We start from the raw sequence: 17,382 nt of genomic DNA, 5'->3' as shown, positions 1-17,382 counted from the left end.
TTGAGGATAACCATGGACCTTCCCAGCCTGATAATAGCAGCCCGCAGCTGTCTGAGTTATCTTTGCTGATGATCAAAAATAGGAGGGACTCCACACGTTTTTTTGTTTTTATTTAAATACCCTTTAGTGCCACATGAAAGGCACTAAAGGGTCCAAGTGTATATAATACAGTATGTAGGGGGAGTTTCTGACATTTTATAGCTGCAGGATATCTATCTCTCTTTTTATTCTATTTCTATCATTTATCTAGCTATATATTTTGTATGTGTGTGTGTCTGTATGTGTGTGTGTGTTTTTTGTGACGTTGAAGTCTTTGCTTTGGACAACTTCCTGTTTGTTCTGCTGCCCGTGTTTAAACCAACTTTATTGATACCTGATATGTTCTGTTTTGATGCGATTACGCTGTGCAAATGCACTAAAAAAATGCATATATGTTTTTTTACCCTCGGATTTTTCCGCATCTAAGGCTGCTTTTACACTTCCGTCTTTTTCCATGAGTCACAATCCGTTTTGTGACTGATGTGACGGATGCGTTGGAGATTGTGGTACAACTGATGGGACGGATCCATTAAAAAATGGATCCATTGTAGCAGTTTGTATCTGGCAAAGAGAATCCAGCTGTGGCTGCGGATAACCTGTGTGACGTCATCACTGACAGCGTGACTCACTTCAGTTGCTCCGTGGAGCTCACAGCGAGTGGCGGTGCTCTATGGCCGATCCTGTCTGCTTCCGATGTAGCAGAGCTGAAAGCGTTGTGGGACCTCGTGTGGATTACGTCAGATCTGGAGGGGTATTTGGGGATTAATCAAGTGGTGAAAGAGGGTGTTTTTTTGTCTTTTATTTCAAATAAAGCATTTTTTGGTGTTTGTGTTTATTTACTTTAACTACAGTTTAGTGATGGAGGGTGTCTCATAGACACCTGCCATCAATAAGCTAGGAGTTAGTGGCAACTATGGGTTGCCATTAACTCATTATTACTCCGATTGCGACTGCATCAGAGCAATCGGGATGAGCCGGGTAGAGTCCCGGAACTGTCGCATCTAATGGATGCGGCAATTCCGGATGGCTGCTGGCTGATATTTTTAGGCTGGGGGGCTCCCCATAATGTGGGGCTCCCCATCCTGAGAATACCAGCCCTCAGGCGAGTGGCTTTACCTGGGGTGGTATCATAATTGGGGGGGACCGCATGCCGTTTTTTTAACATTATTTATTTATTTTACTGCAAGATATAGACCCGCCCACCAGCGGCTGTGATTGGTTGCAGTGAGACAGCTGTCACTCAGCGTGGGGGCTTGTCTGACTGCAACCAATTATTGGGGCCGGTGGGTGGGGGAAGAAGTGAATATGAGTTGGAATAATGAGCGGCCGGCATTTTCAAAAGAGTAGAAGCCGCCGGAGCAGTGTTACAGCCGTGCAGTGCCGTGCCGGTGATCGGTGTGTATGAAGGAGGAAGAGGCCGACAGACAGAGAGAGAGAGAGAGAGACCGACCGACAGACAGACAGAGAGATATTTTCTAACCAGAAAGGAATTTACACATCTGAGCATTACCGGTTGCTAAAAGACGGAACCGTCACCGGAATACGCCATTTGACGGATTCCGCCGGATTCCGCCACCTATAGGCTTCCATTATAAAACACACGGACGCCGATGCATCCATCGCTGTTAGATTTTTGGCCGCACAGAAAAAACGTTACATTCTGCGTTGCTTCCGCCCGATGGTCAGTCACTCCACGACAGATCCGTCGCACGGTGGATGCAACTCAGGGCCATCAGTCGCAATCCGTCATTTATAGAAGTCTATGGGGAAAAAACTGAATCCTGCAAAATATTTTGCAGGATACCGTATTTACTCAAGACGACAGATTGTGACTGAGGGAAAAACACGGAAGTGTGAAAGCAGCCTAATGTAAGTTTATTTTGAAATTACGCACTGAAAACTCAGCGTACCTGCAAGAGAAATTGACATGCTGTGGTTTGGAACAATGCACCACAGGTCAGTTTACCCAGTGTAAAAAAGAACAATGGAAATGAGATTTCTATTAATCCCATCCACTGTGCTTGTACGGTAAAACGCGAAAACAAGCAGCGTAAAAAATGTGAGTAACTTTCATTGTGGCCACATATTGTTAGGTGTATATGTAACTCTTTGGACTAGGAACAATTGTTTGCTGGTGAATTAGCATTAGGATAAGAATATCTATTGGCACGTCATAAGTTTTGTCTGTTTCTAGGTGATGTATAATGTGGATATGTGGCATAACTTGCTTGTATTCCTTCTTTCCATGTTTATATTTGCACAAAACTATAAAATGACAGGCTCTTTTATGTAAAGTTACACTTAGGATAAAAGTCCGGGAAAATGGCCAATTTTGATCACTTTGGCCAGCAATCATATATCTTATACAAACAATCTTTGCAATTTCTAGCAAGATGGATTTTTTGGGGGCTAAGGTCATCTCAAACTACATATGCATGATTGTTAGAATCCGATCAGTTATATTCTGGCTGATCATCATTTTTTGTGTATGTCCAGCTTAAGTTGTCTACTCTAGATGGTTTTGCTGACAATTAAGAAGCAGGAGAAGGTGTCTGTGAGGAGAACATGAGGACCAGATTTGACCACCATTTATATAGATTTGTGGAGCATTCTCCACAACAAAGACCATGTCTCACTATGCGACATCGCTAGCGACATCGCTGCTGAGTCACGGTTTTTGTGAACCAACAGCGATCTTGCTAGCAATGTTGCTGTGTGTGACATCCGGCAATGACCTGACCCCTGCTGAGAGGTCGCCGGTTGTTGCTGAATGTCCTGGACCATTTTCTTCAAAGGCGATGTCCTGCTTGGCAGGACGCATCGCCGTGTTTGACACTGTGTGACAGGGTCCCAATGACAGCAGCGATCCTTATCAGGAAGTATCGTTGTCGGGATCCCTGGTAAGTCGTTGTGTGTGACTGGGCCTAAAGCTGGTGTCACACTAAACGACAGCGACAACGACGTCGCTGTTACGTCACCATTTTCGGTGACGTAACAGCGACCTTGTAAGTCGCTGTTATGATCGCTGCTTAGCTGTCAAACACAGCAGAAGCAGCGATCATAACGTCGCTGTGCTACATGTTCAGAGAGCAGGGAGCCGCGCTTAGCGCTGGCTCCTTGCTCTCCTGCAGCACACATCGGGTTAATTAACCCGATGTGTGCTGCAGCTACATGTCACAGTTCAGAGAGCAGGGAGCCGCGCTTAGCGCTGGCTCCTTGCTCTCCTGCAGCACACATCGGGTTAATTAACCCGATGTGTGCTGCAGCTACATGTCACAGTGCAGAGAGCAGGGAGCCGCGCGCACTGCTTAGCGCTGGCTCCTTGCTCTCCTTGCTACAGTATACATCGGGTTAATTACCCGATGCATACTGCAGCCACATGTCACAGTGCAGGAGCCGGCGCTGGCAGCAAGAGCGGAGGCTGGTAACCAGCGTAAACATCGGGTAACCAGGGAAAGGTCTTCCGTTGGTTACCCGATGTTTACGCTGGTTACAGCTTACCGCAGCTGCCAGTGCCGGCTCGTGATCGCTTCATTTCGTCGCTCTCTCGCTGTCACACACAGCGATGTGTGTGTCACAGCGGGAGAGTGACGACCAAAAAATGAAGCTGGACATTCAGCAACGACCGGCGACCTCACAGCAGGGGCCAGGTCGTTGCTGGATGTCACACACAGCGACAGCGACGGGACGTCGCTGCAACGTCACAGAAAATGGTGACGTAGCAGCGACGTCGTTGTCGTCGTCGTTATGTGTGACACCAGCTTTAAACCCTTGTGCGGATTTAATCCTTGGCCAACATTAATTGATTGTACACTCCTGTTCTTTCTTATCTTTCAGTAAACACTTACCTTTTCATGATGCAAGCTCATGGGATGATCATCCGGGAGAACATACGAACGATGGGAGCCCAGATGTATGAACAGGTGGTGCGTGGAGCTTACGCTTTGAGGAATAACAGCAGCATTAATGACACAGGTTTGTGTGCCGCTTCCTTCAGTAACACATTGACCCTCAAAATAGGTAGTCTTGCATTACCTGTATAGCCTGCAGGTTTTGTAGCAACCTCCATGTTGTAGTATTTGCACACCACATCCATACCAGGAGGGGGCTAAAATTGAGTTCTGACAGTAAAGAATGAGGGGTTGTAGAAATTCAGTTACTTACAAAGATAACCGAGCACTGTTTGGAATGATCTAGCTAGACCTCCGAATACAAAGGGAATTTACTTCCCCTTTGCTGCAGGGGATAGTAGCATGGTTTTGTTGGTAGGGTAGTACGATATAATGATGGTACAGTTGAGTAAGTCCACCATATATGCCATACATCACCAGGTACATCACTTCCTTGGAAGCATTTGTTAGTGACTTGATTGCTGGCCTTAGAGCAGGTATGACAAGCATGATGCTCATGGTCTTAAGAGAGGGCTGTGCCTAAATTGATCTCCAATTGCTCCTTAGTTCTTCGTCTTATGGTTGGGTATTAAGTAGAAGTATAAAGTACTTTTGGATTCATTTGCACGGTTGAACTAATGGTTTATATGTTTGGGTATGTGCATACAACGCCTTTTCTAGGTGGGCGGCAATGATGAAGACTTTTTTTCAGAAGCCTCTATTTAGCGGGTTTTTGGGGTTGTTTTCTGAACGTTTTTTAGCACAGACATTTTTTGTGGGGAAAGGGTTAACTCTTTAGTGCTATTTCAACGTTTTTGGGCACCGGCATGTTTTTTTTTTTTGCATTTTTCCAGTGTGTTTGGGACATGTTTTTAACTGACATTTTCTGGACAAAATCAATTAAATCCATTCAACAATGATGAAACCACTGGCACTTTTTCAAGCAAAAGTGCTCCAAAAGACATCGTCTTTCAAGTATCTTTGAGCTTCCGATTGGCATTTATTCGGACTGTAAAGTACAGAGCGTCTTTTGCCAGAAGAATGGACTGGTCTCTACTTTTAACCATTTGGCGTCTTTGGAAACCTGAAGAGGTTAAAAGACGCTCAAAAGACTAAACATATTGTTGGTATATACAACAATTGAAGGACTTCTTTATTTGTGTGAAGGAGGACTTTATGCTGATCTAACAGTAGATGGCGATGTTGTGTAAAGTTTCCTTACTTACTGTATTTGTAAAAAGTCTTTTGTTTTCTTTCTGGTTTTGCTTTCTCTTCCTGATACAATGCTGTATGACTATGCTTATCATTATCTCATGTTCTCTAAGAAGTAAAGAGCTTGTTATCCCATGTAATCTGCTCTGTGAACTTTCTTTTATACCTGGGAAGCTGGAAGCTGTGCAACACATATGACAAGCAAGTCGTTTTTACATAGAAATGCTTCTGTCCATCCTTTGGAGTGTTTAGTTAATGCTGTTTCAGTTGGGTTTTCTAGCGGTCATGCCTGAAACAGACGTTGTGTGCACATATCCTTAGTGGATAAACGACTCCAAAAGTAGTGATTCTTTCTGTGCAGCCGCCCAGTCTGTTCTGCCGCCACCAAGTGAAGGTATTAATATTTACGCCTCATTTTTTTGTCCGTTCAGAAATCCCTATGAATGTGAACCAAAATGAATTCTTTAATGAGACGACAACATTCTTCCCTCCGTTCTTCACTTACCACCCTCACCAGCCATGCCCGGAGCGTCTGCCCTTCATGAGTAAGTAAACAGTGTCCTCAAGAGAACCTGGTCTCTTATCTTTGCCAGTCCCTTGCTGGGACTTCTCGTTCTATTTCTGCTATGGAGTTGCCCCTGTGAGAGAACAGATTTCATTTTATTCTTAAAGTTTCCATCTTGTCTCATAGCTAATGATGTCATAGGGCTCAGCTAACACTGAAGGGTGGGGAAGTTTTCTACACACACCCCTAATGCTCTTCTTGGAGCATAGTTCAGGTGAACAAGGCCTTTGCCTGTGAGCTTATATAAACTGGTTACATGTATTAATAAAGCAGAATTCTTCTTTGATTACACCATACTAACTGTGTGCTTTATTGACTTCCCAAGCGCTCGTAAAACAAATCTTATTAATTTGGAATTCTAGAGGCATAGAAGGCGTGTATTTCGCTCATACCCCTTATTTATGGTTGTATTGATATTTAGAAGGTGCAATCGATGTAAACATGAGTGAAGTTGAGATGGCCGATATCCACAAAATGTTCTCCAAGGACTCTATAAAAATGGGAGGTCACTGGAGTCCAAGTGATTGTGTTCCACAATGGAAGGTAAGAATCTGAAAAGATAGCAGATGTGTAAATGTGACAATAATAATGTAATACTGCAATGTTGGGGGTTCATGATCTGTAATGTTGAGAGATCTAGTAATACTCTGATATCTATATCTGTGCATCCAGGTTGCCATTCTCATCCCATTCCGGAATCGTCACGAGCATCTTCCCCTTTTGTTCAAACATCTGATCCCAATGCTGCAGAGACAACGATTGCAATTTGCCTTCTATGTCATTGAGCAAGTAAGTGTCACAGGTTCTCATTCACATTGACCAGCACATTAACATTGTTGTTCGTGATCCATTCCTGTGAAGAAATCTTCCAAGATGCAGTTCTCCTATAGACTGCAGCTGGGTTCCTTCAAACGCTCCCTTTATTTTACTGCTCATATTTGGTCCTTAATGTTACACATTTCAGGAATAGCCACCAAGACTTCTTCCTTTATCATGAGGCTGCCAAATTATTTGTATTCCCCCCAATATAATAATTCTGAATATTTGTATAACTGTGCTGTCCTTCTGCTATGCTATTCAGTAATATCTGAATAAAATGACAACTGGGTGTCACCAATTGGAGGTTGTGTCCCTACATACTAACACTTTCCAATCAGGAATACCAAAGTAGCAACGCATCGCGTTGACAAAGGGAAACGGTAACATCCATTTGCAAATTAATTTATACATTTTTTTTTTTTGCACAACACAGAATTATTCTCATTTCGTGTAGTGTACATATATTTTTTCTAAAACAGCCATGTCAGAAATGGTGAAATCCCCTAATCTTACATTATTATAAAGAATGGAAATTATATAAAGTAAAGTATAACCTTTATTAGTCCAATAATAATCTATCTTTTATGTCATACACATCTTGCTGAGGAAATTTAAAATCACAATTCGGGACTGATCTGACTGTAAAGTACTGCTAGTAATCATTAGTGCACTCTGTGCCACTTATAGAAACTCCCCAGGAGTTAAATTTCATTGTAACTAACTATTCTGTATATATACTGGCACTGAAACTGCAGGTATCATTCTCATCAGTTATTGGGGCAGCTGCAGACCACAACACTAATATACGTTTGCTTCATTTTGTGATTTTTGAAGATCAGTTATACAGGATGTTTAAAAATGACACACAGCCTCCGCGACATGTTTCGCCTGCTGGCCTCATCAGGGGAACGAGGCTAGTGTACACCACTCATAGCCTCCCTGACATATTCCTCCTGCTGGCATCATTAGGGGAACAAGGCTGGTATACTGCTCTCATGACCTCCCCGACATGTTTCCGCTGCTTTTGTCATCTGATCAACGAAGCTGGTATGCAGCTCTCATGGCCTTCCTGACATGTTTCCCTTGCTGGTGTCATCAGGGAAACGAGGCTGGTTTACAGCTCTTATAGCCTCCCCAACATGTGTTCCCTGTTGGCATCATCAGGGGAACAAGGCTGATATACAGCTCTCATAGCCTCCCCGACATGTTTCCCTTGCTGGTGTCATCAGGGGAACAAGGCTGGTATACAGCTCTCATGGCCTCCCCGACATGTTTTCCCTGCTGGCGTCATCAGGGGCACGAGGCTGGTATACAACTCTCATAGCCTCCTCGATATGTTGCGCCTGGTAGGGTCATTAAGGCAACAAGACTATGAAAATGGCAGCTAGTACACCGTGTATATACTGTATATTTTTATATATATATATATATATATATATATATACGGTATAAATATATTATCATATGTTGTGGACTGCAGCTGCTGCAATACCTGATTTGAAGGATACCTGGTGCTTAAATGGTAGTATAGATAGATAGATAGATAGATAGATAGATAGATAACACTTAGTTACAATGAGATTTACCCACTAGGAAGTTTTTATCAGTAGCATATCGTACACTGATGATTACTGGTAGTATCTCCCAGTCAGATCGGTCCCGAATTGTGATTTTAAATTTCCTTAGTAAGTTGTGTATGATATATAAGATACATTTATTAATTGGTCTAATAAAGGTTTTTTGTTTGTTTTTTTTACTTATCTCACAGTGATTAAGGGATAACCTTTTACCTTTGTCAGTCTGTAAATCATAGAGCATTGGTCTAATCCATATCTTGTACATTCGTATTGGTATATGCCCTAATCTTAGTGATCATCTGTGGCTCTATAGTGGATTCAGGCTATCACTCGCACTTATGGGAACCATTCGCATTTGTCATGTCTTTTCTTTTATGTTTTCTTGTTCAGATCGGGAATCAACCATTTAATCGAGCAATGCTCTTTAATATCGGCTTTCTAGAGGCCATGAAGGATCTCGATTGGGACTGTTTAATATTTCATGATGTTGACCATATTCCAGAGAATGACCGCAATTATTATGGCTGCCAGAACATGCCACGACATTTTGCTGCCAAGTTGGACAAATACATGTACCTGTAAGTCACCATTATGTAGATCACTGCTCTAGAAAATGTCATCAAAGATGATGGAGGAGATCTGATGTAACGCTGACATTCCCTCCCCCCCTCCCCCAGATTGCCATACAGTGACTTCTTTGGAGGAGTTAGTGGTCTAACGGTGGAGCAGTTTCGGAACATTAATGGATTTCCCAACGCATTCTGGGGTTGGGGAGGGGAAGATGATGATCTCTGGAACAGGTAATGTAATGGGGTGTCTATTATCTGAGACCTCTTATTAATGGGAGACGCAGCTTTTCCTCCCAGATGCTCACGTTCTCTGCTGCCTCTGCTAGTGAGCAATGGAACTGATGACTCTGAATTAGGCTGGTTTTACACAACCAACATTCACTGTCTGAATACAAACCTTGATTTTCGCAACTGGAGTGGATCTTCTGACCCAAACTCGACAAGTTCATAGACATAAGTCATAGTTACTATAATTAGTACACTAACAGATGCCCCAATCATCTACCTACAGGGTGCAGAATGCAGGGTACCCAGTGTCACGGCCGGAAGGAGATATTGGGAAATACAAGTCCATCCCTCACCACCACCGGGGTGAAGTTCAGTTTCTTGGACGGTAAATGCTCTAAGTGTTATTTTTCTGATACTACTTTCTGTATATGTGTCTCATGCAGCTATCTGCTGATTTCAATCTTATTGACTGTCGCTCTTAGGCTATGGGTTTGAGAGTGCCCCTCAGTAGAGTATTAACTCTACCCAGTCTTAGATTGTATATGGGCTAATAATCAGACCCCCAAAAATGTTTGTTCCTGATCATTGGCCTGCATGAATGCGGCAATGATAGGCTGATGTTTAGGTAAACAAATTCTGTATTCTGTGACCTAAAATCATCATTGTCAGCTGTGCATTTCCCCACTTAAACAGTAAATACTCTATAAGGTCAAAAGTTTGTGCCCCCTACATTACATCTATGGGAGCTTTTATGACATCCCATTCTTCAGCCATAGATATTAGTATGGAGTTGGTTCCTGTGCAGCTATAACAGCTTCCACTCTTCAGGGAAGGTTTTCTACAAGATTTTGGTGGTGCCTGGGGGAATTTTTGCCCATTCATCCAGAAGAGCATTTGTGAGGTCAGACACTGATGGAGGAGGAGAGAGCCGAGCTCAAAATCTCCTTTCAAGTTCTTCCAAAGCAAACTCCTGTAACCATGTCTTTATGGATCTTGCTTTGTGCACTGAGGCCATGGGGCCATTGGGAACGGAAAAGAGCTTTCCCCAAACCAAATCCACAAACTTGAAGCTGCAATTGTCCACAGTGTCTTGTATGGTGAATCATTAAGATTTCCCTTCATTGTAACTAAGGGGCCGATGCTATCCCCTATTAAAACAACACTGTAATATTATCCCTCATCTACCAAGCTTACAGCATAATGCAGGCAGGTAAGCAACATTCTCCTGACATTCACCAAACCCAGACTCATCCATCAGACTCCAGATAGAGAGGTGTGATTCATCACTGCACATAACACATTTACTCCAGAGTCCAGTGCTGGCGGCGTTATACCACTCCATACGACGCTTGGCATTGTGCTTGGTGATGTAGAGCTTGATGACACTGCTCGGACAGGAAACTCCTGGCGGGGCGCAGTGTTTGTGTTGTTAATACCAGGGGAGGTTTGGAGTCAGCAGAGCGTTGGTGATTTTTCTGCTCTCTGTTCCTCAGCACTCAGTGACCCCGCTCTGTAACATTATGTGGTGTACACTTCGTAGCTGAATTGCTGCAGTTCCTTCCTCTTCTCAAGATCAATCCCTGGCGATGGGGGAAAATTTAGGCGAGAAGGAATGTCATGATCGTACTTGTCACACCAGTGTCGCCTATTACAGGACCGCACTTGTATCAGTTAGCTCTGCACCACCAGTCATTTTGTTACATGTGTTACTAAAGGCAGACAGAAAATGGATAGAAGACTTGTTCACTCTCCGCTGCTGCTGAAGACTTTCCAAAGGAAGGTCCAGGATACACCAGTAGAGAGAAGTGGTTTTATGCAACACATTTCAAAGCCATTACAAGCTTCTCTTTCAGGAAAGGAACCACAGTATCATAGCCACATACAGTCATCTTGTATAGGGTTGAGCAGTTTGAAAAAAAAGGTGCCAAAAAAGCGCATGACATATCAAAGTTCAACATATTAATTTGTTAAACAGTATATAAATATATAAGGAAATATGTGTGTTTCGTCTTTTAAAATAAATTTTAAAAGAAATGCTACACGCAAGAAAAAAAAAAAGAAACAAACAGGTGCTATATAAACAAAACGGGATTAGGAATAGTGAGCTCTTGAGATTTAATAAGGAGTGGACTTGTCAGCGTGCTATGTGGGAACCTGATGAATTGTCTATGCAATGTGTAAGGAGTTGTAGTTGAGCTATCATCAATGAGAAAGGAGAGCAGGGAGCATCATCCTACACAAGAGATATATAGATGACTTGTTTTTTATATGGGATACTTCGAAAGGAAACCCACTCCTTTATAATGTACATCAACACCAACAACTGGGGCCTTTTTCTACGGTGATCAATCCATCTAATATTGATTTTCTGGACCTAACCATTTCCATTTCCAATAATTTTATTGTAACCAAAACATTCTTCAAGAAAGTAGAACATATACTGCAGGACCAATTCAAGGGGATTTGAAAAAAAACTGACCTTGGACATGGACTTTTTGACCCAAGCAGACACGCTACAGAACAGATTTGAAGGACAATATTCCAAGAATTTGATAAAAAGAGGCTTTCAAACACAAACAAAACAGATAAAGCCTCACTACCTGAACCCAAAAATATGACAACCAAATATAAAATTCATGAGTGCAACCTCGCCATGACATATCTGTTTTCCACAAGGAGATCAGAGAAATCTTCTTTGACAATTGGTACATCCTTCGGAATGACCCTGTTCTAGGAAAATGTCTCTCCAGCTCTCAATAATATTCACTCATGTACCTGGAGCAGCTGCTTCATCATCAAGTGCATGTCTTGTTGTGTATCACACAACTTGAAAAGGGGAGCATACCGCGTATTTTTATTTATTTTATTCACTTATATATCACTATTAATTCCACAGTTTTTTACAGATGTGGTCATCACTGTCCTCATAGGGGCTCACAATCTGAATTTTCTATCAGTTTGGTCTTTGTAGTGTGGGAGTGAACCAGAGTACCTGTTTGAAACCCACACAAACATGGGAAGAACATACAAACTACTTACAGATGTTGTCATTGGTTGTATTTGAAGCCAGGACCCCCATCTCTTTCTCCTTTATTCTGTTTATACCACATAAGACCCTATTTTGCACCTTTCCTCCTTAGTGTTCTACTAAAGGTAGGCGGCACAGTGAGGGGCGTTATAAGTCTGAATGACAAACCTAAATCCATTGGTGAAACTAGCGTCCCTATCCTTTTCTCCATATAGAATCTGTTTTTGAAATTATGCCATATCTCATGAATTGTTCATCTCCGCACAATTTCCATTGACCCTGTACAGGAGGGTATATTGAAAGTGTCAGTCAGTGCTCATTTAATGGCACTTTTGCTTGACCAGGAAATCTGCTTGCCTTCTACAGGTTGAAAACACAATACACATTAGGGTAGGGTTGGTCAAAGATTTTCAGCCAGTCATTTTACCCTCGTGGAAGGTAAGCCACCAGCAGAGGTATCTTGCAGCTGCTTACTCATCTTTTCAGTTGTAAACACATGCACAACTGGGAGAGGTGAATGTGCATGTGTATGGTTGGCAGGAGAATCAGCTGTTGGTTGTGGGCATCATATAAATCTGCGGTTCTCACTTTATACTGTATATTCAGCAGTTAAAAATTAAGGTCTTGGTATTAAGTTAAAGAATGTTGCACACAATCGCACCCAATCTGTGCACGAGACTGTGCCTCTGCAAACTTGTCGACACCAGGTTGCATATAGACAATAGAGACTAAGGTGCAGCTCAGAGTTGTGTCCATTGTTTTCATCCACCATGCCACTGACACGTATCTCTTCTCAGGTACGGTCTGCTGAGAAGATCCAAAGAACGTCAGAAAATGGACGGCCTCAATAACCTGAATTACTCTCCAAATATCACATACGACCTCCTGTATAAGAACATCACTGTTGATCTGAGCCCTGAGCTGGCCATGGTGAGCGATTACTGACTGTGGCCTGGAAATCGCTTCTGCGTTCCCTCCATTCCTGTGCCGACAGGATGAGTGCGAGTAAAGATCTCCAGAACCTGGGCAATATCTGGATCAAATCCCATAACATGGACAATTCCCCCAGCTGTTTACACGGATGTTACGCTGCTGCTTTTTCCCCAACATCCGGTGACATCTGACCGTATTAGGGGATCCATATTAATTTTATTTATCTACTTCTGGAGTGATTGGGACTGAGGAGGAACATTGTCATGAAATCATCTGGGGGCAGTACTAGCCGATTAATGTCTTCTCGCTGTACACGCTGTACAATGTATGGATTGGTGCATTTTACTACTACTGGGTGGATGGATGGATGACGATCCCCATGTGTTCCTTCCCCCAGGACTGACTTATGTGTGAGGTGCTAGTGCTGACCCCTCCACCTTCATTTCCAATCATCAGGTTTGGTTTCTCCATGAGACCATTGACCAATGAATTTATACCTTACCCCAACTGTGAAATGCCAAACAGCTGCCTCCCTTATGCTTGTGTGTTGGCAGGCGCCAATCATTTACATTGAGTCACATGATGAGGGGGCTTTTATCATCACGCAGGGTATGATGTCATGATTCTTCATATGCTGTCTGTTTTATAGTGGAGGCTCTAAACACCACGCACATGGTGTGAGCACATGTCCCCATTCATGACTGACAAGCACTGAATCATGGGAAATATAAGATGAACACATGTGCTCTGTTGTTATATGTTATTACTAGATTTATTTTATTATTTTTTTTCTTTTTCGGGATGAATGGTCCTCCTATTCGGAGTGGGACAACGCTATCTTCACCTGTCAAAACGAAGGGAATGGCCTCCGCTCTGAACTTGGCTGGGGAAATGTTATGCCTAGGTTGTAGGTTTAATTATAATTCTGTAATGACACTTCAGGAGAGGAAAGGGGATCAGCAGGATGGTGGGTTAAATTCAGGTATCTTCTGGATATTAGTTGTGAATTCAGAGATCTGCAGGATATTGGATTAAAGGCAGAACTCAGCTTGAAATTAGGGAGTGGCTGTTGGCACCAGTAGGACACTGGAGATAGACACAAGCATCAGTAGTGCATTTTTGGGGTGGAAACATGGATCAGGTTGATACTGGGGTGGAGGCAGTTAAAAGGTTCTGGTGAATGCTGGGATTAGCAGGTTAGTCAGGGTGCAAGCAGGGTTTATCAGGACATTGAAGGTAGACACAAAGACCAGCAGTAGAGGATGATCAGGATGGGGTCAGCTGAACATGAAGGTAGACACAGTTACCAGCAGGACATAAGTGGTGGATGCATGGATCAACAAGACATAGGGGGTAAAACAGGACTCAGCAGGATTTTTCTGGTACATGCAGTATAATATTGGTGGGTAATGCCACAGAAACTAGCTGTACACAGCAGCTGGATGTAGAGATCATCAAGACATTTGGGGTAGATGCAGGGATCATCAAGAGATTGGGACTGGATGTAGAGAGCATCAGGAAATTTGAGGTAGATGCAGATATCATCAGGAGATTAGGGCTGGATGTAGAGATCATCAGGACATTTGAGGCTGATGCAGGGATCATTAGGAGATTGGGGCTAGATGTAGAGATCATCAGGACATTTGAGGTACATGCAGGTATCATCAGGAGATTGGGGCTAGATAGAGAGATCATCAGGATATTTGGGTAGACACAACAATCAGAAGGAGATTTGCAGTGGATGTAGGGAGGAGTAGGACATTAGGGTGGACCCAGCTCTAGGTAAAAACAGTGATCAGCAGGATCTTGGATGTAGTAGAATTTGGTTAATCTACATTTTCTAATGTTTATGACACTAGTTTCATGGAGAGCCCTCAATGCTTGAACAAGCCATATTTGATCTTCTTGGCAATTGGGGTCATCTCCTATGGGACATATATTGTGCTCCCTCCATTTGCATCTAAAAACAAATGTGTGGGAGGACTTGCACTGAATTGTAAAATGTTTTCATATTCTGTTCTTATTATTTGATGTCTTTCTACATTTTTATATGAATTAATTTATGAATCTGTTTTTCAGTAAAATTCTCATTCACAAAGCCATTTGTGTTAAGTTTTGTCCTATCTCCGGTGCAGCCATAATACGCAGCTTCAGGATGGTACTGCAGTGCCCCCCAAAGAAAGTCTGGTATACAGTGGACACATGTGACGCCACCCATACTTTGTACAATAGGGTTCTGAGGCTTTGTAGCGGCAGATATTTCATATGGGCTACTTTTCTGCTCTGTGGCCACTGGTATTTTTTTCATGTACACTGTGTCTAAGGTTTGGTGAACATTAAGCTATCAAGTCCAAAGTTTTAAGAGTTTTTATTGTGTTTCCTTTGCTTGTTGACCAGTCTTTTCTTAATGATGAGATAAACATACAGTCTGTAAGTATAAGCAAATTGAATATTACATGCAGAGTGAAATATTACAGCAACAGAAGACTGAAAAGTGCTCTGTCCTTGAATTATAGCTTGTCAGACAATCAGATAAATAGAGGCATGTGTTATAGTTAGAGCAATGTACAGGAAATGAATGCAGCTACAGTACTCACTTCCTGTTGATTACTCATTTGGTCTGAAGGTGGAGAGACTGAAGCCGATGATGATTGGACATGGGGCTCACGTGACATCACAACCCCACCTGAGCCCCGCCACAGCTGAAACGGCACCAGTAACGGAAGGTGAGTATAGGCTTTGTAATTTTTCCTGGTCGGAAACATGTGGAATCAGAAGGGATTGTCCTAGTAGTGGGCAACCCCTTTAATGAGATTAGTTGTATGTTTGGATTTGTTATTCTGTTGAAGAATAAAATTGGAGCCAATCAGACACCTCTGGATTGTTTTACATAATGGATAAGTATCTGCCTGTCCTCAACAGCATCGTAAACCCTGGAGTCAACTACCGGGGGGGCTCAAGGGTCAAATAGATCTCACTGATTATTAATGTCCAGACCACTAGTTCTCTGACTAAAAATAATGTGATCATAAGCGGCAAATTAGTCAATTATTTTACGACTGCAGCCAGAATGAGGATTAAGCTGTGTACCCGTCTGTCAAATCTGTTCTCCCTGCTGTACCTAACAAAAACTGGGGAGCGCCTCAAAATCACCAAATACAGCATATCTTCATGCTTCTAGTGGTATTATGCGAAACGCTTCTGCAGAGAGACTTGTGGCCCCCGTTAGCTTTGACTCCTCACAATTATGATCATAGTTGGGGCTCTAATGACGATCCAGGATGCTTCTGTCATTGGCAAAATTCATATTTGCACATTTTTCTGAACCCGGTAAAGATGGTGACACCACTAGTGTAAACTATAAGTAGCAAACCCGTACACCTGCCAACTCCTTCGACCAGTCGTGTTTGAGCTGCTTAGCTCCAGATCTGCTGTTGTGTTTTATCGCTCCCTAGTTGACAGTCGCTGGTAATGAATTCTTCATATACGATTGCAATGTGCTTTGAAGACCACAGGTGGACATCAAGGCCTCTAAAGCACTTACAGGTTGCGGACGGTAAATCTGGAGCAATGAACTTGTAAAGCTTATAAATCGGGAGAAGAAAATTTGGGTTCCTATCTTCAGGAAATTGGTATTTGTGTCTGATTTTCATGTCTGATTTTCCTTTTTTTTTCCCTCTTTCCTTATTCTCTTTCAAAAACTATAATTTTTTATATTTCTATTTTCATAACTGTAATGACGACTTGTTTTCTTGCAAGATGAGATGGAGCTATAAGTAACTCCATTCATTACATCATGTAAAGTACTGAAAACCATGAAAACATTCCAAGTGCTGTGAAATTAAAAAAAATCCATCATTGTTTTCTAGGTTTTCTTTTTCCACCGTCCATTGTACATGATTCTCCAAGACAGTAAGATTGTAAAGTTCTTTTTTTAATATCTTGGTAACTAAAACAAAATCAGAATTTTGTAAAAATAAAATGACTTGTGGTACCATATTCTGAAACCTGTAACTTTTTTACTATTCTGTCAATGGAGCTCTGCAAAGCCGTGTTTTTTATATGCTAAGCTCACATTTTATCAATATCATTTTGGGGTACATATGACATTTTGATCACTTTAAATTGCATTTTTTGGAGCCAGAATTGCAGTGACTGAAAAATGTTGTCATTTTGACTTTTCATTGTATGGGTCAAATAATTTTATATTTCCATTAATAGGACTTTTATGGGCATGATGTTAATAAATATGTTTATTTCTGAAATGGAGGTGATTCGATTTTTTAAACCTTGTTTTTATATTTTTTAAACAATTTTTTTATTATTGTTTTATTTTTTAATCTCCTCGAAGACCCGAACCTACGTTCATTTGATCGCTTGTTCTATATTTTGGAATATTGGTCATCTCACTGGCTCAGCTTTATAGAGTCACCCGAATGGCAGCAAAGAGAGACATCAGCAGGAACCCTTTCTGGAAAGGAAATTTAGGGAGGGGGGGTTGATGGATGTCATAACAATTGTT

At 42.1% G+C, this 17,382-nt stretch overlaps 1 protein-coding gene across 1 annotated transcript in view; it reads left to right on the top strand.

Annotated features, from left to right (window-relative positions):
* B4GALT5 (beta-1,4-galactosyltransferase 5) overlaps positions 1-17,090 on the top strand; it is a 79,443-nt gene extending 62,353 nt beyond the window's left edge. The window contains exons 2-9 of the mRNA XM_075350653.1: positions 3,877-4,014; positions 5,573-5,686; positions 6,128-6,249; positions 6,379-6,495; positions 8,493-8,680; positions 8,780-8,902; positions 9,183-9,284; positions 12,725-17,090. Coding sequence (XP_075206768.1) covers positions 3,877-4,014; positions 5,573-5,686; positions 6,128-6,249; positions 6,379-6,495; positions 8,493-8,680; positions 8,780-8,902; positions 9,183-9,284; positions 12,725-12,872 — 1,052 coding nt within the window. The 3' untranslated portion in view covers positions 12,873-17,090. The remainder of the gene's footprint in view (positions 1-3,876; positions 4,015-5,572; positions 5,687-6,127; positions 6,250-6,378; positions 6,496-8,492; positions 8,681-8,779; positions 8,903-9,182; positions 9,285-12,724) is intronic.
* The last annotated feature ends 292 nt before the right edge of the window (positions 17,091-17,382 follow it).

The sequence above is a fragment of the Anomaloglossus baeobatrachus genome, chromosome 5 (assembly GCF_048569485.1).
Source record: "Anomaloglossus baeobatrachus isolate aAnoBae1 chromosome 5, aAnoBae1.hap1, whole genome shotgun sequence".
In the NCBI taxonomy this organism is placed as follows: Eukaryota; Metazoa; Chordata; class Amphibia; order Anura; family Aromobatidae; genus Anomaloglossus; species Anomaloglossus baeobatrachus.
Note: the sequence above shows the minus strand (reverse complement) of the source record. Positions and strands in the feature narration are given on the sequence as shown.